This window comes from Strongylocentrotus purpuratus, unplaced genomic scaffold, assembly GCF_000002235.5.
Source record: "Strongylocentrotus purpuratus isolate Spur 01 unplaced genomic scaffold, Spur_5.0 spur5_scaffold_17, whole genome shotgun sequence".
Taxonomy (NCBI): Eukaryota; Metazoa; Echinodermata; class Echinoidea; order Camarodonta; family Strongylocentrotidae; genus Strongylocentrotus; species Strongylocentrotus purpuratus.
The window spans coordinates 20,740,112-20,763,612 of record NW_022145602.1 but is presented as its reverse complement, the minus strand read 5'-3'; the positions used below and the strand labels follow the sequence as shown (position 1 = coordinate 20,763,612).

Below are 23,501 nucleotides of genomic sequence, written 5' to 3'. Positions count from 1 at the left end.
ATTTTTCATCTACATGTATAGGGAGGACAAAAAAACCTAAAGTCTAAAGAAACAATTAGTCACAAAAGCTTGCTGTTTTTTCCTGCAGAAATCTTTTTCTGCCTGAATATTCGAACGTTGCGTAGTTGTATAATTACAAGGTTATAGAAATGCAAGTACATGTATTTATGAATAACTTAAAGTTTGTATTGTGTATCAGAGTTGCATATTATGATATATATGTAAATATTTTGTTCTCAATATTTTGTTATAGTTTTGTATTGAAAGTGTCATGCCAGAAAGAAACTTAATATTCATGTAATAATGATTAGTATGCAATCAAATTTGTTTTGTTGATTAACATTATAGTTTGGGCTCTACGAAGAAGCTTACTTATATGACAAGGCTGTAAATATGTACACTTATAGTCTATTTAATTTAAATGATTATTTTAACCAAATGGATTTTTTTTTTAATGGGACAATTTTCTTTTCTTTTAAGGATCCTCTTTATTTTAGATACATGTACATTTAAGAAACTTCTAAATGTAAAGTCAACCTTGATACAAAAAAAAAAAAAAAAAAAAAAATTTGTGTGAAAGCGGAGAAAAGAAGAGAAAAAAATAGTAAGTACCGGTATAAGATTTCACACATTGGACAATAATGAAGAAAAATCCAAGGTTGATAAGTATCATAGTCACTTTGAAGCCAGGTGTTTTGGTATGTGGTGCATGATTATGAATGTGAATCTCTTTCATCATGTTCATCAAGTAATATTGTGATAATTTGTGCTGGTACCGGTAGTTATGGAGTATTATTAAAAGGCTTCCATTATTTAATACACTAATCGATTGAATATGAAGAACAATAATAAGTCCATTCACATGTACACACAGCGCAGCTACTATATCAATATACACCTCTGTGCTTAATTAAAGACGAACAGTATCACATTATTACCCGGCTGTAGCTTAGCCGCCTTAAAGAATAAAAAGTTGCTTTTACCTGTAAATTACACAATGTTTCTTCATACACTACCCTTTTACGTATGTGTACACCCCTTCTGATATACAATGATCCTTCTTACAACATTTCTATTTAGGAGTTTGAAATAAATTTCATCTCGTCCGAACAGTGTATCCCTGTTCACCTTTACTGTACAGTCTTACAAAAATAAATTGGCATTGGTGGTCATTATGAATATGATAATTCTGTGGTTCATTTGTTATGATGTGAGCAGATTGACTTGAATGCAAGCTGGGTCAGAAGAATTAAAGAAATAGTTGAGCAAATGCCTTCAAAGTGCATGGTTATTGCTCTTATTCTTATCTATGACATTTATAGTGCCCTTTCAGAACCTAAACTTGCTATAAAGGTAATTTTAGACCCCAAAATGTGTGAAATTTAGCCAATACAATCATACCAATTCAGCTCCACTTTAAAAAAAAAAAAAAACGGTTTCAATGGTTTTTTTCAAATTTTTCAAAATATCTAATATTTTTGGTGATACACAAGTATTAGAAATGGTTATATTTCAGCCGTCTCTGAACCGATTTTGATCAAACAAAGATGATTTTGTCATTTAAATATTATGTTCTTTCAAATTTGAAACTCGGTTTTTCATTATCTCACAAAAAAAAATATTTTGTGTAGCGCCCTCTGCAACAGAACTCGACTATCCCTTTAATGTACTGCAGGAATACAAAAAAAGTCGAACCCGTCTTTGTGGCCACCTCTCTATAGTGGCCATGAATTTTGTCTCCCTCTAAGAAATGTGTGTTGTCATGGTAGGACCTGTCCAGAAAGGCTGACCAGAAAGGCTAACCGTCAAAAGTGGCCTCTTTTTCTGTTTCCTTGGGTGGCCTCGATAGATGGGTTTTTACTGTATGAGGTTGATTAAAAGTCAGATTTAGCTTAATTACCATTCTTCACATTTTTCTCTTTAACACTTGTGATTAATTGACCCCTCTGTTGTTATACTTGCCACTTCCTCAGCATTTCAGAATTTTAGTGTTTATCGATTAACACGGCGAGGGTAAGAAATGCCCACTCTCTCTTTTTGTTAATGTATCTGGTCCAAAAATAGAAAAGAAAGAATTTCCCTCAAATGCCTAATTTTGATTTCCTACAAAGTCCTTGCCATTAATTTCAATTTCCTTTGTAGAGATATAGGAAATGATGAACGAATCTTTTTCCTTTATTATTCATTGTCTTCCTGATAAAAGTAAAGTCAAGGTGATGATAATGAGAGGTAAATGAAAGTGGTTTTGATGATGATGATGTTGATGATAAGTAGTATGAAACATGGATCATGATGGTTGTAGTGCAGGGGCGATAGTGAGCACTAAAAAAACATATTAAAAAAAACATAAAAAAATTCCCCCTCTACCACGCCCCCTTAAGTAAAAAACAAAAAAAAGTTAGAAAATGATTCGGGGGGGGGGGGGTGGCATCTAAAAACATTCCCCCTCCCCCTTTTGAGTAAGAAAATTGGGGAAAATCTGGATAACATCGGGAAGATTTTTTTTTTTTTTTTAATCTGGTAATTATCAGGCCTTTGTAGTGGTGATGATGATGATGTTGGTAATGATAATGATAGTCATGATGGTGATAATGGATGACCTGCAATGGCTTCTTTCCAAGGCTGTACTAAGGGGGGGGGGGCACATTCTATTGATCATTCATTCACCCTCCAGCAATCACATAACATTAATCTTCCCCAAGGTTCACAAAACTTGTCTCATATTGAACCGTCATACATATATGGACACTATAATTCATAAATTTACATTCTTACTATCAAAGTGTACCAATTACCTGAAAATATGATTTTTGTACAGCTTGAATGTATATCAACCTCAAAAAACTAAAAGTAAAAGTTAAATGGGTACCCGGTTGGATGCAACCGTCATTGTTGGTCGAGCGTCAAGTAACGCCTGGCTGGAATGCTTCCCAGGGAGTGGAGATTGCGCGGGCAAGCACTGAATCCAATGACCGGGTAATAGTATATTTGTAAAGTGCTTAGAGACATTGTATTAAGCGCTATATAAAAGCAAAATATTATTATTATTATTAATTAAGAAAATAAAGAATAACATAAAACGAATTGTCTAGGGCTTGCAGGGAAAGGACTTGCATTCAATGTGCATCCTGTTCAATGATTTTGTGTGTGCTTAATAGTTTACTCAACGAGATATTTTTTAGTATCTAAATATTTCAATATATCTCTGTAGAATTAATATATCAAGCTCATATTTTAAATAATGATGTAGCCACATGAAACCCCTTGCATCAAGAACATAACATACTTGGGCGATTGGTGCACTTCAACTTACCCAAATTTGAGCAAAGCGGCAATCAATATCAAGACACAATGACAAGATCAGCAACAAATGGCATTTCTAGAAATTCATTTATTAAGAAAGTACAAAAAAAAACATTGCTGCATACCAGCTAGTCATTCACATTATCTGCTTATCCCCTGCTCTGGATAAAGTACATCTAGTACTTTCTTACAAAATAAATTTGTATCTCCAGCCTTGATTTGATATAAAATATCTTTTTGGGATGATACCAAGCTTGATATCAGGGCCAACGTCTCTTTTATGTACACAACGTACATCATGTATTAAAGGTACTGTGTCCCATTTGCAGGCCAAAAAATGAAAAGGTTAAATTCCAACGGCATAAAAAAAAAGGGGGCTTGAAAATGTCTTTAAGTGGAAAAATAACGACTATTAGTTGTCGACTTAAGAGCTATAGAGCTAGTACCGGTAAGTAATAGTCTGATTTTTAGACCATTGTACTGAATGGTCGTACGTTTTATGCTGCTCTTAAGTCGACAACTAATAGTCGTCATTTTTCCACTTAAAGACATTTTCAAGCCCCCTGTTTTTATGCCGTTGGAATTTAACCTTTTCAGTTTAATTTTGGCGGCTATTTGGCCACTATAAGAAGTGGGTTATTGATGTAGACAAATGCTCATGTACCCTTTACTTCTCATTTTATGGATGTTACTGGTATTAACAAAGAAGAAAAGGCTAGTCAGTGACTCAATAGTGTCTGACAGTGAAGTCTAACAAGTAAACGGTTTGCATAATTTGAATATTACGACACTGCCAACGTTTAAATTTCACAGATAGGACATACATGACATATTCATAATTCCTGCAAAGTTCTTCAGAATTTGATGTTGGCTGCAAAAGGGACATAGTATCTTGAAAGGGATGTCTTAGGATTATACAGACATGAAAGTATCACACACAGATCTAGTTTCTATTCGATACAAAAGCTAACATATTCTAGTACTGTTGAACAGACATAAATAATGAATACATATTCAAAGAAAGCTACTGTGTACATTTATATTGCTAAAGGCTATCTTCCATCCAAGATGAATAACAAGGGTTAAACATGTATGACCCATTCATCGACAGAATTCATTCTAAGAAAAACATTTATGAAATTGTCAAGAAAGTTGTTAACCATGCTATTTATTAATCCTGGCTAAAATGTCACATCACATCATATTCAAACACATATATATTGCACACATAATGAGTTGTTGTCAAGGTAAATGATGAAAACTGATGGGCATGCAGGGGTGCTATTTTCCACCTCAGTTATTCAATCTATCTGCTCACACCTAATCCACACATCTTATTGGTTGTGCTCATTTCTGAAGTCCATCTCTAGTTGCTGTCGACCGATCATCACCATTTTATGTTGGTTTCACAGAGTAGCATGCCCTTATACCTGGACGCAATTAAAAGCTTGTCTTTGTGGAAGACAGCTGAAGATGAAGCTGGTAACTGTGTTCCATCATCGCTGTACAATTCAAAAACTTCATTAGATGCACCATGGTACCGAATATGGAGTACCTGCATTAAGAATAAACATTCAAATACTTCATTAGATGCATCATAGTACTGAATATGGAGCACCTAAATAGGGAATAAAGGTTCAAATACTTCATTAGATAAACCATGCTATGGTACCGTATATGGAGTACCTGCATAGAGAATAAAAGTTCAAATACTTCATTAGATGAACCATGGTACCGAATATGGAGTACCTGTATTGGAGAATAATAGTTCAAATACTATATTAGATGCATCATGGTACTGAATATGGAGCATCTAAATAGGGAATAAAGGTTCAAATACTTCATTAGATAAACCATGGTACCGAATATGGAGTGCCTGTATTGGAGAATAAAGGTTCTAATACTTCATTAGATGAACCATGGTACCGAAGTACATTTGAAAATCCATCAAACCCTAACCATATTGTTAGTACCTCATCTTCTTGCTTTTCTACAGCATTCTTTAATTAGTTCTTTTTCTCCTTGTCACACATTAAAAACTTTCTAAGTAGAACTTTGAAATCAAAATTTTGCAGAATTGTTACTGGTTTCAGAGCAAATAAATAAAAACTATTCAATGATAGTTACAGCATACCTGTGAAGGTGGTAAACTCCTTCTATGTCTCTCATAAGCTTCATATTTAAAGGCAGCAGGATGATTGGCCGTCCATACATTCCCATTCGCATCAACAAACACATTGTCAACCAATGATGAAAGACTCACGGATCTATCGGTCTTAAACAAAAATAAAAAACAAACAAACAGAAAAATAAAAAAATTTAGTTCTGCTTAGCCACAATATTTTGTTTGCAAAAATTTAATTGGTACTTGATTGTAATAATTATAATAATAATAATAGATCACATTTATAACGCGCCTAATACATTGTTTAAAGGCGCTGTGGTGCTGTTGTCCCAGCAGCCTTTAAGTGAAGAAATGTAAAAGCCGGGACGACAGCACCACGATTACACAATATTATTCAGTACAAAATTACAGTATGTTGGGTTACAAAATTACAGTTTGTTACAGATAAATGAATAAATCAACTTAATCTAACAAAGCAAAATCTAAGCTGATGTAGAGTATTCTCCTCAAGAGGGATAGCACAGGAAGACAAACAGAACATTTTTATAATTAATTCATGGCTTGGAGTCAATTAAATTCCTATATGAAACTGCTATGTGTAAAACCAACAGATAACAATGGGCGCACACATTCATTTTAAACCTGCATAATTCTGCACTGCAGAGATTATAATATGAAAGCCTTTATTTGACTTTGCCTTCAGATATTAACAAAAACATCAGAAATCATACAAAGAAACTTACACTTCCTCCTACCAGGCCCTATTTGTTATACCTGGGTCGAGACTCGATAGTGGTGAATATTGATTCATGTGCTGCTGACGGACATTAAAGCAAAACAAGAAAATTTGAATCTGGACTATTAGGCTATTATTATTATTATTATTATTACAAGCCGAAGTTCAACCTGGGCAGTGTTTCACAAAATCGTCCTAAATGCAAGTTTACCGACATCTCATTGAAATGCATTTCAATTGGATGTCGTCGAACTTGTACTTATAACGGTTTTGTGAAACGACACCCAGACCCCTACTCCTTCCTTAGCAAAGCCAATCAACATACCTGAGGTGATAATATGTTTGATGCTGGATCTCGCTTGTAACCATGTACACCCATACCATAGAGTAAAGAAACGTAGATATACCTAAAAATCAATAAATATAATTAGTTTTAGTCCTTGAACGATAAATATTTGGTTGCTTGAACTTTCAGGATATTTTTATTTCTTTTTGTGGATCTGACTGATAACAATGTCATTTTTCAAAATGAAAATCATGTAAATTCAGACTATAATATGTTTGATCGAACGCATTGGTTTGTGTCAGGTTGCGGAATCAGTTTGCGTATTGATCAATCCTTTCTTATCATTTGGTTGAATCAAATAAATTGTGTGTTAACATTCTTTTATTTATTATCTTTAAACAAAGGTCTTTGAATTTGCCTTCATTATTGATAGCTAACTAGTATTCTTAGTTTGCCTAAAATCATTATTTCGTATATCTATATATGACTAGCTATCTTGAGAGCTACAGTACATGTCTGAGTGATTAAACTTATGAGAGAAATAGATACAAGAACAGAAGAATGGTGTAATATCTTACTTTCTAAGAATGGTGTAATATCTTACTTTCTATCTGGTGACATGTGAATTCCACTTGGTTCAAAGATGGCGTTGGACACCAGTCTGCATGATGGATCACAGTACAGTACACTACCCCATGGAAACATCATGTAATGTTCGAATAATCGGCCCCCTGGGTCTAGGCTGTATGCTTGGTTGGTGACATAGAACTGATCAGAACCTACAGCTAATACATCACTCAATCTGTAAAAAAAGAGATTAGATATTTCATTAGGGAAGAAAGCAATTATTAAGGCTTATAGTTAAAGGGATAGTTGAGTTCTGTTTTCAGACTGCAAATGCCTTCAAAGTGCATGCTTATTGCTCTTATTCTCATCTATGACATTTCTAGTGCCCTTTTTGGACCTAAAATTGCTATGAAGGTAATTTTAGACCCCAAAATGTGTAAAATTTAGCCAATATGATCATATCAATTCAGCTCTACTTTCAAAAAATATGGTGACCGTTAATCAATTAATTAATCAATTAGTTAATCAATAATAACAATACATGGGCCGGCTAGTTGCCGGTGCGTCATATAACCAACACAACAAAGCCTACAAAAAAATCCAACTTCGGCATTGGCTGAAATACGACATAAAAGGCGCTATTTTGTTTTTTCAACGGCTTTTTCAAATTATCTAGTATTTGTGTACCATCACAAATATTAGAAATTGTCATATTTATGGATATTTCAGCCGTCTCTGAACTGATTTTGATCAAACAAAGATGATTTTGTCATTTAAATTGTATGTTCTTTCAATTTGACACTCAGTTTTTCATTATCTCACAAAAAAAATTATTTTGTGTAGCGCCCTCTGCAACAGAACTCAACTATCCCTTTAAAGGCATCGTTTAACAATGTTAAATCTGAGATGCAGGCTCTACATGTTATCAGTGTCTGTGATATGGTGTTATATTGAAGCCCTAAAAAATGTGCTTCTTCAAAGTGAATATGAAGTGCCTCAAAAAAGTAAAAATCTTTGAGTGCCCGGTTTTACTACAATAATTTTTCCCAATAGACTGTAGTCTTATACAGACCGTTAGGAAAACGAAAAATGAAATTTTGATTTCCAATCATAAATATCTTGATAATCAGACAGGCAATCGGCTTGTAAAAGTCATGGGATTCCTGACTGACCTAAAGGTTTATAATCATGATTGTAGCATGAGCTAAATCCAAGATTTTGTTTCAGAATCTGATGCAATGTTACTGAGTCACTTTAAAGGGCAGAGCCATGTCATTGACCATGACAGGAAAAATGACAGGGCCTAATAATGTTCCTTGAGGTACTCCGCAAGTGAGATTCAACTATGTTGAGGTTTTTCTGATGCCTCACTAACCCGTTCAGCTCGGCATTATTCAGCCTGATAGCCACCTCACAAACGAGATTAAAAATCGAACACGCCGTACCGTGAGACCGCTCAGCGCGCGCCACAATGCGTGTGCGTTCAAGCGGCCAGAGGCTTCGACTAACGGGAACCTAGCGCATGCGCAGATCATTTGCCAATCTGGCTTTGTCATGTCGAGAACACGTTGCACGGCCTTTCTCTGCTGTGCTCCAAGCCTCTCAGTTCTTTCAGCTCTTTCGTAGGTTTTTTTTCGTTATCTTTTCTTCTTCTTCTTCGCCTCATTCTTATTTTGTTCTTCTTCTTACTCTTTTTATTTAGATACTCAATTTTATGAGAAAAATACACAATTTATAAGAAATTAAAGATTTGAACGTAAATCTCTGTTGCATCATATTCATATGAAATAATTTATCAGCCTAAATTGACGGTTATAATATTATTTTGTCGGACATTATACTATAGCGAAAAGATATAGACATGATAAAATGAAACTAAAGAAGAATCCAGAATGGGGGAGGGTTGGGGTGAAAGGAGAGATAAAATAGAATAATAATAAATAAATACAGTACAGACTATACCGATGTGCCATTTGGAGAGCAAAATAATTAGTTTGTTTTATTTACTAATGTAAAGCGCTTTGAGCATGTTTATGCCATATAAATATCAATATGTATGAATATATTGCCAAATTTTGACAATTGTAGTTTGTAAGTATATGTATTGACAAAGTACATACAATAAAACCGACACAGAAATGTCTGCAAGTATTTGGGACCTATATAGAATGTGCGAAAAGAGCTTTGTCTTTGTCTTTGGCCCATGCATGTTCCCACAGCTGAGTTACGTAAGAGGAACAATTAACGTTGCTGAGGGTACGGTCGTTGTCATGGCTATAAACTCTAAAGAGCGGAAGTAAGTTAAGGGTATAATTGAATAATTGGATGACAGATCTGAGATTATATTATCAAAAAAAAAAAGAGAAGAGTATGAATTTACAAATAGTACCAAAAAATAGAAGGAAAAAAAATAAAGTGAAAGGTGTAAATATTCTAAAATAAGAATGAAACGCCGATAATACCAAACAACAACAACAACAACAACAATGAACTGACTTTGTATTCATGTATAACCCTGGTTTATGTTGTTTTGGGGAGGGAAGGCTCTTGTTGTTATTGCAGTTGTCGTTGCTGTTTTTTAAATTTTTAAATGGGATCACGTTCCGACATTCTCATAAATAAAAATCATATAACGTAAAGCCAGACTTTACCCTATCTGAAACACTCATTCAAAGACAACAATCATGCAAGATAAAGGAATGGACAAGAATATGTGATAAAGATAAAATGTCACAGACAAATAGATAATTATAAGAAATGATTGTTTCTCTCCCTTTTTCTCTCTGCTTATGTGTGTCTTTCTCTCCCTCTATCTCTCACTCGGTCGCTTTCTCTGTCTATCTACCAATTTTGTTCCGCCGTTTGCTCGTATGCCGGCACCATTCCTTTTTTGAGATAAATTATTATAAAATAATGATGATGTACACACTTTATTATACCTTATATTTATTATAGGGAGCGAAGTGAAAAACGAGCGGCTGATAATGTCTAAATGCGAAGAATATTAATGTACAATAATTATATTTCCAAAGTAAAACTTTTGAATGAAAATCTCTGTTGCAACAAATTGATATAAACACTGTTTATTATGCTATATTGACAATACTATTATACGTCGGACATTATACTTCAACGAAAAGATATCTTTATGATAACAAAAAGGACAGATTAAAGGCGACAAAAATCGGAGCTGGGGTGGGGGGGGGGAGGATGATCGGAGAGACAAATATATAAATAAATACAGTACGGACTACATCCAACTTTCTATCTCTCTCGCCCCCTTCCCCCTCCCCTTTCTCTCTTTCTCTCTCTCTCTCTCTCTCTCTCGCTCGTTCTCTCTTTCTCTTTCTATTTCCCCCTCTCTCTCTTTCTCCCTCTATATGTCTCTCTGTCTTCATCTTTTTTTATTAAATGTTTTCTATTCCTCCGTTTGCTTGTATGCCGACATCATCTCTTCCTTGAGATTAATTATTATAACGTAATTATCCCTGATGATGAACACATTATCCCTTATATTTATTATAGGAAACGAAATAGAGAACGAGCGACTGATAATGTCGAAATGCGAAGAATATTACTGAACAATAATTATATTTCCAAAGTAAAACTTTTGAATGAAAATTTCTGTTGCATCAAATTGATATAAAAAAAATGTTTAAAATGCTATATTTACAATACTATTATACGTCGGACATTATACTTCAGTGAAAAGATATCTATATGATGAAGAAAAAACAGGGCAAACTAAAGGGTAAAAAAAAATCGGAGCTGGGGGGGGGGGGGTGATCAGAGAGACAAATATTATATAAATAAATACAGTACGGACTACGTCCAACTTTCTATCTCTCCCGCCCCTAGCTTTCCCCTCCCCTTTCTCTCTCTCTCTCTCTCTCTCTCTCTCTTTCTTTCCCCTCTCTCTCTCTCTCTCTCTTTCTGTCTTTCTGGCAATGTCGTTTTCCATCTTCATCTTTTTTATAATGTTTTCTATTCCTCCATTTGCTTGTACGCCGGCAGCATCTCTTCCTTGAGATTAATTATTATAACGTAATTATCCCTGATGATGTACACATTATATCTTATATTTATTATAGGAAACGAAATAGAGAACGAGCGGCTGATAATGTCGAAATGAGAAGAACATAACTGAACAACAATTATACCAAGTAAAACTTTTGATTGTAAATCCCTGTTGCATCAAACTGATTGATACAAAAATTGTTTATTATGCTATATTGACGGTACTATTATACGTCGGATATTATACTTTAGCCCAAAGATATAAACAAAACAAAACAAAAAAATGGAAAGAAAAAATGTGAGCTTGAGGGGGGGGGGGGGGAGTCGGTGAGAAAAATATCATAGTAATAAATACAGTACAGACTACGTCCAACTTTCTATCTCTCCCCCCCCCCCCCTCTCTCTCTCTCCCTGTCCGTCTGTCTCTCTGTCTATGTCGTTTTCCATCTTCATCTTCATAATGTTGTCTATTCCGCCATTTGCTTGTATGCCGACATCATCCCTTCCTTGAGATTAATTTTTATAACATATCCTTGATGTTATACGTCGGACATTATACTTTAGCAAAAAGATATAATCAAACAAAAAGGAGACAAAATAAAGAAGAAAAAAAAATCAGAGTTGGGGGGGGGGGGGGGTGACCGGAGAGACAAATATCATTAAATATCATTGTACGCATATTGTATTTGTTTTGTATGTAATGGAAAGAGCTAAATGAATGACAGAGATTAGAACAAAATCATAATTCATCACAATCATCTCTCTCTCTTTCTATCTATTTATCTATCTTTCTCTGTCTGTCTCTGTCTGTCTGTCTCTATCCTCCCCCTTCCCTCTCTGAATACGTCAGGAATTTCGTGAAATTGGAATTGTGCTTCAGTGTATTTTATTTCCGTATCGCGTTGTTGTGTTTGTTTTTTGTTTTTTGAAAGGGTGTGCATAAGGAGTTAATCGCCGTAGTATTGGTAGTCTTCTATTTATTCGAAAATAAATGATATTGAAAATATAGTAATCCATTATATTACGGAACAATAAAGAAAGAAGTGCAAACAACGTGATAATTCACTTTATTTGTCTTCGTCTCCATCTGTGTCCTTGTTCAACCTATGGTGTCAATAAAACTTTGATAATCCTCGTTTCATGATCAGTTCTGTAGATGGCAATGCCATGTACATGCATACAATCATGATAATGATAATGATGATGATGATGATGATGCTTACAATATTGTAATAAAATAGTAATAATAATAATAACAATTATTTTCTTCATCTTGCACTCGCTTTTCTTCATTGCCAGAAAACTTGTTTTATGTTGCCTTGCATTTTTTTCAACAATGGTAGCATCTTTGCCCGGGAAAAGTCTCATATTCGTGGCTTTACCGTCGGAGTTGCTCAAGACAAGAGTAATATTCCGTGGGGAGAGAGAGGAAGAGTAAGGGGTCGTTTTTTTCAGAACATAACATTTGAACATTTCATATGCCCGCTCAAGCCAAGACCGGCTTTAGGTTGATCAAGATATTTTACTTCAACCTGCTCTAAAATTGTTACATGCCCTCGTAAAGGTGTATAAGTTAGAGTGGTTGTTTGTATTGTAATGTAAATTGACCTATTTACGCCTACATCCTCTTCTTTCAAAACGGCAATCTTCCAGAGTAGTTACTTCTTTACATTCTTTTGTTCCCCCTTAGCGTGTGGCAGCTGAGGGAGCCTGGATAAGCCTTTCATAAAAGAGGAGGTCCATACATGAATGATTCGCTAAATTGGTCAAGTTGATAAAATGAAAAGCGTATTGTCATGTAAATACAATGACGTAAAAGATAGCTGTGGAGTCAAAACTTTTGAGACGACAGGCTTTATAGATAACTTATGGAAATATCATCGAATGTCGTTGTTTCACATTCTTCATTTTCTACGTCCGACGAATACTCTTCTCCGCTTGATAAGTCCATTTTATCATATTCATTTTCTGAGTCCGAGTCAAGGATCGCTTCTCGAGCATCTTCAACGCTAAAAATAGGCTTTCTCCGATGACGTGACATTTTGAGAAACTATCTTACATAGATAAAGAGCAGTTATAAGCAAAGAATTGAGAACTAATTTGTGCAACCAACTATCACGAAAATCAAAAAGCTGAACTAAATAGTAAAACTCCGACACTTTATAGCACGATAAGTAAATAATAGCCGACAACCTTGAAACGAAACAATGGGATGGACTATATCGAGACTAGCTAATCTCCCTAATAATAGGTCGGCCCGGTACCCTGTATACGTACGCATGAGTAAACTGAACTGAGAGCCCTAGGTCGAACGAGACTGTAATATACTATAAGCTTTTCAATAATCGGCCCGTTACCATGAATAGGCGTCAATGACCATATAAGGCCAAGGCTCATGCATTGAACGGTGTATCCGCGCGTGCCGAGTACAAAGGTATCCAGAGCGAGTGTGGAATTCGCTGCTTGTAAAATCATTATGTCCGGCTTACACAGTCCTAGGCATAGTAGACCCAGCTAGCTAGCAGCAGCGAATCCGAAAATCTATGAAAATAACGTAAACTGACTTGCATGTGTTCTATACGAATATCCTGAAAGAGGACTCGTGCATTATCATGCTAAACTTGTAATAAAACAAAAATTACGCATCTACAGTCAGTAAAAAATGAGATGCATGTAGCCAAAGGTTCAAGGTTTGTATACAGGTAGTTTATAATGTATTTAGAAGGTGAATAGATGTACTTTTCTGCAATAAAAGAAGCCCTTGCTCGGACCCGAGAAATCTCGGTTCCCGTTTGTACGTACCTCGGGACCCGAGAAATCTCGGTTCCCGAGTTAAACGGGCTAATTGAGAGTGATTGGACAGAAACCTACAAACAGCTGGCAAGGCAGAGCCATGTCATTGACCATGACAGGAAAAATGACAGGGCCTAATAATGTTCCTTGAGGTACTCCGCAAGTGAGATTCAACTATGTTGAGGTTTTTCTGATGCCTCACTAATTGAGAGTGATTGGACAGAAACCTACAAACAGCTGGCAAGGCAGAGCCATGTCATTGACCATGACAGGAAAAATGACAGGGCCTAATAATGTTCCTTGAGGTACTCCGCAAGTGAGATTCAACTATGTTGAGGTTTTTCTGATGCCTCACTAATTAAGAGTGATTGGACAGAAACCTACAAACAGCTGGCAAGATAGAGCCAGTAACACCTAAACTGGTGAGGTTTTTCATTGCTATTCTGTGATTAACCAACTCAAACGTCCTCATTACATTAATTGACTATGCAGAGGTTAACGTGGCATCACTGCTTGTCAAAAAGATTTTGTTGGATAATGTCCAACATGTTCATCAGGTACTTGTTAATTTAAAGAAATCAGCACTCATCTATTAAAGAGTCATGCAATAATTAGATTTAATGATTAGCTGTATTCTCTACTCTATGAGTATACCTTCCTTTAGTAGGACTGATCAAATATCTATTTTTTCCAGTTTTATTGTACCCTAAAACTGGACGACCAAGCAGAGAATCTGTCTATGAGACAAAGTTGATAATACAAACCTTCTCATGAATGGATCGTGGATCTCTTTCAGGTACTTCATAGTTGGTTTGTCAGCTCTTCTCCATTCATACACCTCTATACAGTCCCTTACTGTCTGCTGGTTCACTACATATACATAGGTTGAACCTATAGCATCGAAAAACACAAATCACAATGACCACTTTTACTTTCTGTATATTCAAAAAAGATTATAAAATGTCTTTCAACAAATTTGTGGTTCAAGTTGTAAGTATATTGTGATCACATGATAGTGTATCAATCACCAGAAACAATCTGTTCTGTATGTCCATGTACAGGGTTTTGTGTTGCGCTTAATGGGCTTGAAATATTACTTCAATAAAGAGCATGACGAAAAACTCTTTGTTTAAAATTGAAACCCCTCATTTGACTTTCAACACTACTAGAGCTGAGATAACATTGGTAAGCAGTAGCACTGTCCAATGTAATCCCTCCACCAAGACCTTGAAGGGGTGATGGAGAGGGAGAGAGGAAGGGAGAAAGAGTGATAGTTTTCAGAGCTAAAATTGTTGTTATATCGCCAATTCTTGGTCATTCATTTTGCTTCGTTAAGACTTTTATTTGGTATTCATATAAATTAAGAGTGACTTTTGGACATGAAAATATCTTAAAACAAGTAAAATATATATTTCCTACTTCTCATTTCCTTTCAGGCAGAGCCCCAGTAAGAGTTTGTTTACACTATAATGTAAGATAATGAAGAGTACAGCTGCAATCCAATATCATAATCTCTCATGCAGAGCTGCAAGGCTCTGTCCAAGTTTTAACGAGAGAAACGAAAGTGGGGTTGTGATACCCCACCTGAATTACATTGGTTCCTGTGTTGTAGTGGTGGGGTATGTTTTTAACCAGAGCTTTCAGTATAAATGGATAATGTGAAAAAAGAGACTTGTGAGTAAATCTACTTGATGCAACCGAACACACTCCCTTAGAATATGTCCGCATGGAACCCAGGACTTGGGTTCCGTTCATGCCATATTCTATTAGTATGTCATTCCTCTCTCCTGTTTGTCAAGTTAAAAAAAATAGGGTAACTAATTTCTGTCTTTCTCATTTAAGTGCCTTCTCCTTTGGGCCACTATTCAAAAGACATTGTACATCCTGGTAGTATATTGTTACAGGTCCTTTAAAAAATAGATCCTCCCAAGCCACAAATGGAACCAATTATATTTGAGTCATTTAGAGTGTTGGAAAAAAAGGGAAAAGCTGTACGGCACACCACCACAGTACAGTGACATTACCGATTCAGCAAATTTGTAATCCAAATGCGCAATAGAGATTACAACTTCCAACAAATTGTTTTCTTCTCAAAATTACTTAATAATATTCCAATTTCATTCATACTTTTCCCAGTCTGTTTCTCTGCTTTGTTGCTTGTGTTTTAAGTAGTTTACCATTACGGTTGGATTTTCCTTTAACCTGTTGACTTCTGCATTGTCAAAGTCCCATAGGCTTAATACAGGGGCCACCAAGTTCCCGTAGGCAAAGGGTTAAGAGAACACTGCTTACCTGTATCATGAATGCTGCTGAGTCCAACAGGATGAAAAGATCCTTGAGGTCTGCTGCTGATGGTAACTCTCGTAAACCCATCATTTGGACTGGATAGATTGAATGTATGAATCACTCCTATCTTAGGATTAGATCTGTAATAAGACTGAATGTAAGCATTGCTTTTAGCTTCGCGTTGGATCTGTAATTAAACTTAATAAATTGAATGAATGTAAGGTTCACTCCTAACTTAGGATTGGATCTGTAATTAGACTGAATAAAATTAATGTATAGTTCACTCCTAACTTAGGACTGATCTGTAATTATGGATCTATTATTAGACTGGATTGGATATAATGATAGCAATCTCATAATAATTAGTACAGGGAAACTGTTATGTTTACAATGCAACAACATACATTACTTGGTATTATGACTTACTAGAGTAACTAAGACTAGAAATACAAGACAATAATGAACTCACAGATGCAATGAGCACAAGACCATCGGCCATCAGTTCCATGTCTGCTACTCCATAGTCTGTGATGAGAAACAATATAAGTTCAGAGTTTGAAAATCCACTTTAAAAAAAAATATCACAGAGACTCAACGTACTCTACTACGTCTAGAGCCTTTTGTTTAGTTATAATAATAATAATAATAATATTTTATTTTTATATAGCGCCAAATACAACGATGTGTCTAAGCGCTTTACAGATAAATCATTAGCCCGGTCATACGATTCACACTTATGTATGCTCATTTTCCACTCCCTGGGAAGCATTCCGGCCAGTTGCTATTTTACAAGCAGACACTTGCTCATCCAACCACATTAACTTTTGCATCCTACCGGGTACCAATTTAACACCTGGGTGGAGAGCGGCTAACTATGTAGATCAACGCCTTGCCAAAGGACATTAGTGCTGCGGCGGGACTCGAACCCTGTACCTTGTGATCTGCAGTCGGGTTACTTATCCACTAGACCACAACACCTCTAGTGGACAAATAACAAATATAATTACAAAATTAACACTTTGGATGTTTTCTTCACCTCTCTGCTTAGTCAACAGACCATTTTGCAAAATAAAAATAAATACCAATCGAAAGAAGGATGGCTTTGTGTAAAACAATGACTTTGCAAAATTACTAATTTCAGGTCTTGATAAGCTCCATAAAGACCATTTTAGAATCCATATACTGAGTAGATTAATATTTCACTTGAAACAGCTAAATAGTCTTCAAGCCTTTGGTATAAATCTATCCCATGCTTACCGGTAATACAATGAGGCACAAGAAGCTGATTTGCATATATATATATATATATATATATATATATATATTTAAAATAAGCCTATCCACTGTCAAAGACATACTGCACAATTTATCAAAGATTTGCTCATTTACGCATATGCCTTTATTAAAGACAATAGATAAGATTTCAAGTGATCCAGATACTTAACAAGGAAGCCGGAGGATCAATTATCTGGTGGCTCAAAGCCCTTGATATCTTACCTATGTAATTCAGAACTTGACAGTTGCCTGGTCTGTGCTTAAAGACAAACTTGTGATATCCCATGATGTATCTAGAAAACAAGAAATATAAACACAATGGCCTTGAGTGAGATAATATTGCACAATATAAGGCTTCCAGGTACAATAAATCAGTGTATTCAATATCTTTAGCGCAGTAACCGGATGACTGACCAATATCTTTTTTGTATTGCTAAGTCATCCAGGAACTTCAAGTATTGATATCGATTATCATATCAATTTCACATGAAAACAAAGCCAGATTTACCAAGGTAAGTCAAATTTTTCTTTTTTGGTAGTCAGCCTGATATAGATTATAATAATTTTATTGTATCGCTTTGTTTTCGTGTGATACAAGAATATATTGCTCTCACTATGACAATATATTCTTTTATCACACTCAAAGCCATGCAACATTAAATAAAGATCAGGGGGGGGGGGTTTCACAAAACTTGTCATCAGTGACAAATGACAGTTTATGTTAAATAAGCTACTGAAATCCTTACATTATGGTAGATAACTTCACACAGGCACGCGCCCGCTGGCAACCCACCATCGGTATGCACTTGTATTGTGCAGCAGTTAATTTGCCTTGAAAGCTGTGAAAAAGTAAATATTAATATCAACGTTTTTCAAAAAAACTAAAAAAAACCACGAAAATTGACACGAAACAGGTAATAAACATAACGACTTTTAACTCGTGATCTTTATTTGGACATTTAATGAATATTAACTTTATTTCGGGTATGTATTAGTAGGGTATCTCCACGCCGGAGTTATGGGTCAAATTTTGGATACCTTACTGAACAAGCGCCAAAAATTTGATAACTGCATGTACATAGACCTACGAGATTTCTATCTGACTTATAAATCAGAAATTTAGATTTAAATTAGGAAAAACGGGGGAGAGAGTCTAGGTATAAAGTGGTTCCTAATCGGCTCAATCTCCCCCGTTGTACGAGCTGTAGTCTATGGGTCACTGTCTGTTTATGGGGAATGGGGAGTTTTATTAAAGCCTAATTGCCCTAAAGGCATCGTTTAACAATGTTAAATCTCAGATGGACGACCCTACGTGTTAGCAGTGACATACAGTGGTGTTGGAAATGTTGAGAATCAATGGCACAGCTTTTAATACACAGCCAGGATAGTAATGCAGCTATGTGTGAGCTCGGTGAACTCTGAGATAAAGAACCTCCTCAAGTCCACTCCAGAGTCAACCCCCATGTCTGAAGCCTTCACCTTGGATGAGGTTGAAACTGCACTGAAATCAATAAAGTCCGGCAAAGCGCCAGGCAACGATAACATCCACACAGAGTTCCTCAAGAACATGAGTCGCAAAGCTACTTCCTGGCTACAAGCCTTTCTCTCTACCTGCATGATAACATCCACTATTCCATCAAAATGGAAGACCGCTAAAGTTATTGCCATTCTGAAGCCCAAGAAGCCTGCAGACGAACCCAAGAGCTACCGTCCAATCAGTCTGCTATCGCACATCTACAAGCTACTTGAAAGGCTGCTACTTGCCAGAATCGTTGACACTGTCGAAGAGAAGCTACCTACTACACAGGCAGGTTTCAGGAAAGGTAAATCAACCACCGACCAAGTAGTCAGGCTTGTAAACGACATAGAGACGGCCTTCCAGAAGAAGCAGAAGTTTGGTGCAGTTCTTGTCGACCTTACTGCGGCATTTGACACAGTATGGCACCGTGGCTTATACCTCAAGACCCTGCAGACCATTCCAGATGTAAGAATCGTGAAATTCATCATGCTGCTTGTACAAGACCGGTCATTTGTCCTCGAAACATCAAACGGCGAATGCAGTAGGAAGAGGAAACTCCGCAATGGTGTGCCGCAAGGCTCTGTCCTCGCTCCGATACTTTTCAACATCTATGTCTCTGATATGCCCAAAGGGGAATGCATGCAGTACTCCTACGCAGACGACACCGCACTGGGGTTCAACAACCACTCCTTCGAAGCAATCGAAACATCACTGGAGAAGGACCTGAAAATGCTAGCCGAGTTCTTCAACAGATGGCATCTCAAGATAAGCATAACAAAGACTGTATCCTCCGTCTTCCACCTGGCTAACCGATGCGCCAACCGAGAGCTGAATATCTCACTAGATGGGTCTAGGCTGAACTTCGTCTCAACACCAAAGTACCTAGGTGTCACTCTTGACCGAAGCCTCACCTTCCACGAGCATGCCAAAGCCACAGCCCAAAAGACCCAAGCCAGAGTGTCTCTCCTAAAGAAGCTTGCAGGGACGGATGGGGAGCTAATTTCACCACCCTTCGCACCTCCACTCTAGCTCTTGCCTTCTCCACTGCCGAGTATGCTGCACCTGCATGGAGCCACAGCACCCATGTACACAAGGTTGATGTTGTCCTCAATGACGCTATGAGACTAATCAGCGGAACACTCACTGCAACACCAGTCAGCAACCTGCCAATATTATCTGGCATACCACCAGCTCAGCTCAGACGAGATGCGCAGTATGCTAAGCTTGCCCAAAAGCATGACAGAGATAAATGCCTTGTTCCTGCCCCCTCTGCCTTTGAAGGACAGCGTCTCCCTAGAAGACACTTTGCAACACAGGCTGCTGAGCTGCGGCCTGAGAACCCCCCCTCCACCTTAGCCACTTGGATAACAAAACGCTGGTCAGACCAGTGGAATTCGTCCACTACCAACCTGAAGGAGTTCATCCCAAAGCCCTGTGCAAAACCAAGTGGCAGCGACCTCCCAAGAAAAGCCTGGGTCAACCTAAACCGTGTCAGAACTGGAGTTGGCCGCACACAATATTTCCTACATAAAATTGGAGCTGAATCATCACCAAACTGCGCCTGTGGAGAGATCCAAACTATGGATCATGTCATTGATGATTGTCCGATCTACAAATCCCCCCACGGCGCTTCCGGACTTCGTGAGCTCGATGATGAGACGATCTGTTGGCTCAATAAGGATCTTCCTATCTAGATGATGTACTCCCTGATATTCTTTGCACGAACGAACGAACGAACGTGTGAGCTGAGCCAGGATTTGAACCACTCCAGCAAAGCATGGAGAGTCAATGCTAATGCGTATTGACCTTTAGCAATGCTTTACGTGTTAATATAGGCAGCATTTGAAGACATGAATAGTCAATACACTCACAACACGCATATACACACAATCATGCCAATGCGGCTGATCGGCAAAGTTGACAGTAGGTCTACTCACAATTTGAATTTTTAAATTATTCTTTCTAGACCTCTTAGGCCATGTAAAATTGATTTCATGTTGATCGTCCCCCGCCCGCTTCCTTTTTTCCTCCCGCCTCCTTATATTTGATATTTGATTTGATTTTTTTTTTTTTTTTAAATAAAAAAAAATAATAATAATAGATCTAATCGAGTGCAACTTGTTTTAATTCTTTGTCAAAAATAAATATAAAGTTGAAATTTGATCTATATATATGTGTTCTCAGTGTTTTTCTTTTCAGGGGGGCGTTTCATGAAACAATTAGTCGGTGGTTTTCACCGACTAATACCATTTCCACCGACTAATACCATTTCCACCAACAATTCTATTGTCACCGACTATTTTCCAGGCCTCTTATTGGTCAAATTTAGTCAGTGCTGACTAAATTCTGGGAAAATGATATTAGTCGGTGAAAACCACCGACTAATTGTTTCATGAAACGCCCCCCAGGAAAGAGAGAGCATTGGATTTTGCCTTTAACATTTGATACAGTCAACAAATCTTGGTAGTGGTTTCTGGCATATACTCCCATTCTGGCACTCCTTTGGTAGGGTATATACAGCATAGCTGGATTTCGATTTATACATGCATGGGTCATCACCCTTGGTACTTTCAATGTTGAAGTGAGGATTTAATACTTGTCATTCAATATCATGACGTGATGGTAGTATGCATGTCACTTAGTTGGCGTCCTCTGCTTGAGGCAGCTTCCTGTAGTGCAGACTTGGATAGACCAAAGCTAGCCTGTAGGTACGCCTTCAAGGCTTCCAATGAAAATGTTAAATATCATGTCATTCATGTAGATCTACATAAATGTTAAAACAACAATTACAAAATCAAAACAAAAATGACAATATATTTACAAATTACATATTTAAAATAAAGGCAACATTTAATATTTAAAAATAGACAAAAAGAAACCTGTTGAAGAAAGCCAACATTGATATTTTAGGGCAAATCAAACTCACTACAGCAACGTTGGTTGATGTACATATTCAATTATATACTATTTGTACACGCGGCAGCCATCTTGGGAAAAATATCAAATATCAAATAACATGGTACACCCTCCTCCTCTTTTTCAAAAAATCCGGACGATCAACATGTAGACCCTCTAGCTCTAGATCTAGACTAGTCTAGTCTAATAAATTTTACATGGCCTTAGCATCGGAAAGTTGAAAAATTGTATTTAACTGCTATTTAGGTGTCATCAATTGTTACTAAAGTACCGATTTTGAGTGAAATTAGTTGAGTTTTGTACAGTGGTGTTTGAAATGTTGAGTATCAATAGCACAGCTTTTAATAATACACAGCCAGGAAGCCCAGGATAGTGATGCTCCTATGTGTGATAGTAATGCACCTAGACCTATATCAGATATGACTGTGTGAGCTGAGCTGAGCCAGGATTTGAACGTGTTAAACTAAAATTAAATTATGCTTAGATTTTGCATTTAAATAGATAGCTCCCTGGAGTTATTAAATAGATTGGGCATGCCATAGATTGTATTGACTGAGTAGACTCACATGAAGGTCAGCATATGTTGTATAACAACAAGTCCAACGAACGAAATCAACAAGAATTTCCACATTTTTGTTTCAGTCTGTCTTTCTGCTAGCGATGCGCTGAACAAAAGATAAACATTACCTGCGTGACCTTAAGCCAAGTCTTTAAAAATAATAAATCAAAAGACGATCATAATGTTACGATAAATATTTTAAATAAAAACCTGTCAGTTATATTTAATTATATTTATTCTTCACTTAATATATATAATCTTTATTATTTCTATTTTTCAAATATATTTCTGGTAAAATCATAAATATATATATGTTTTTAAATATAATATAATACTACCAAGCCTGAAACAGACTTTGGAGTGGGCGTGGTTACCTTTTGTTGAAGAACGCTTTGTCGTAGAGGGCCTGCCCAACATTCAATGCTGTCTGCTGCTGCATGGTTGACTTTAATTGGTGCATTTCTTCCTTCCTCTTCCGTCCTTCCTTCTTTGTTTTCCTTCTTTTTCTCTTTTCCTTTTCCCCACCCCCTTCCCTATTCGCTTCCATTTTATTTTTTCTTTCTTCCGTTTTCCGTTTTCTCTTCTCTTTTATTTTCTTTTCTTCTTTTATTTCTTTTCTTTTTCTTTAAGTGCACCGGTTATTTTAATCGCAATTAATTTTTAATTAATTAAAATTAAGGCAAGTAGACGATGTGAGCATTTATTGAGATCTACACAAATGGAAAACACTGAATATTTATTCATTGTGGAAAAACCCGGCTTGACGGTCCCATGCAGCTGAGCCTCGATCGATAAGATTAAAGGGAGGCACATTTATTTTCTCTCATATCTTCAACCTGTCTGCATATTTTAAATGATATTAAAATAATGTACTCATCACCAGACATTTTCAAACTGGGGTGGGCCTAGTTTTTGGATTTTAGCAAGGGCGCATTTCTGAAAACTGAAAACGCCTGCAAAGGAAAAGTAAATAAGGAAAGAATGACTTGTCTTACCTAACAACAGTATGCAATTCATTATGACTATTGAAATACAATTATTCGTAACAGCTAGGTGAATGAAGTAATTTGTAATGGGCCCGGCCCCCTAAAAAAAAAACCGTGTAAAAAACACGTAGAT

At 36.5% G+C, this 23,501-nt stretch overlaps 1 protein-coding gene across 2 annotated transcripts; it reads right to left on the bottom strand.

Annotated features, from left to right (window-relative positions):
* Positions 1-4,122: 4,122 nt before the first annotated feature.
* On the bottom strand, positions 4,123-22,515 carry LOC105443412 (serum paraoxonase/arylesterase 1-like). Of its 2 annotated transcripts, none has more exons than XM_030987899.1 (9): positions 22,390-22,515; positions 17,611-17,681; positions 16,583-16,638; positions 16,120-16,264; positions 14,592-14,718; positions 7,055-7,252; positions 6,490-6,571; positions 5,438-5,578; positions 4,123-4,858 (listed from the first exon to the last, which is right to left on the bottom strand). In XM_030987899.1, the coding sequence occupies exons 1-9, from the start codon at positions 22,452-22,454 to the stop codon at positions 4,691-4,693; spliced, it is 1,053 nt and encodes a 350-aa protein (XP_030843759.1). In that variant the 5' UTR covers positions 22,455-22,515; the 3' UTR covers positions 4,123-4,690. The 2 variants fall into 2 exon arrangements, with proteins under 2 accessions (XP_030843759.1, XP_030843760.1); XM_030987900.1 differs by having other exon boundaries at positions 16,120-16,253.
* Between the last annotated feature and the right edge of the window lie 986 nt (positions 22,516-23,501).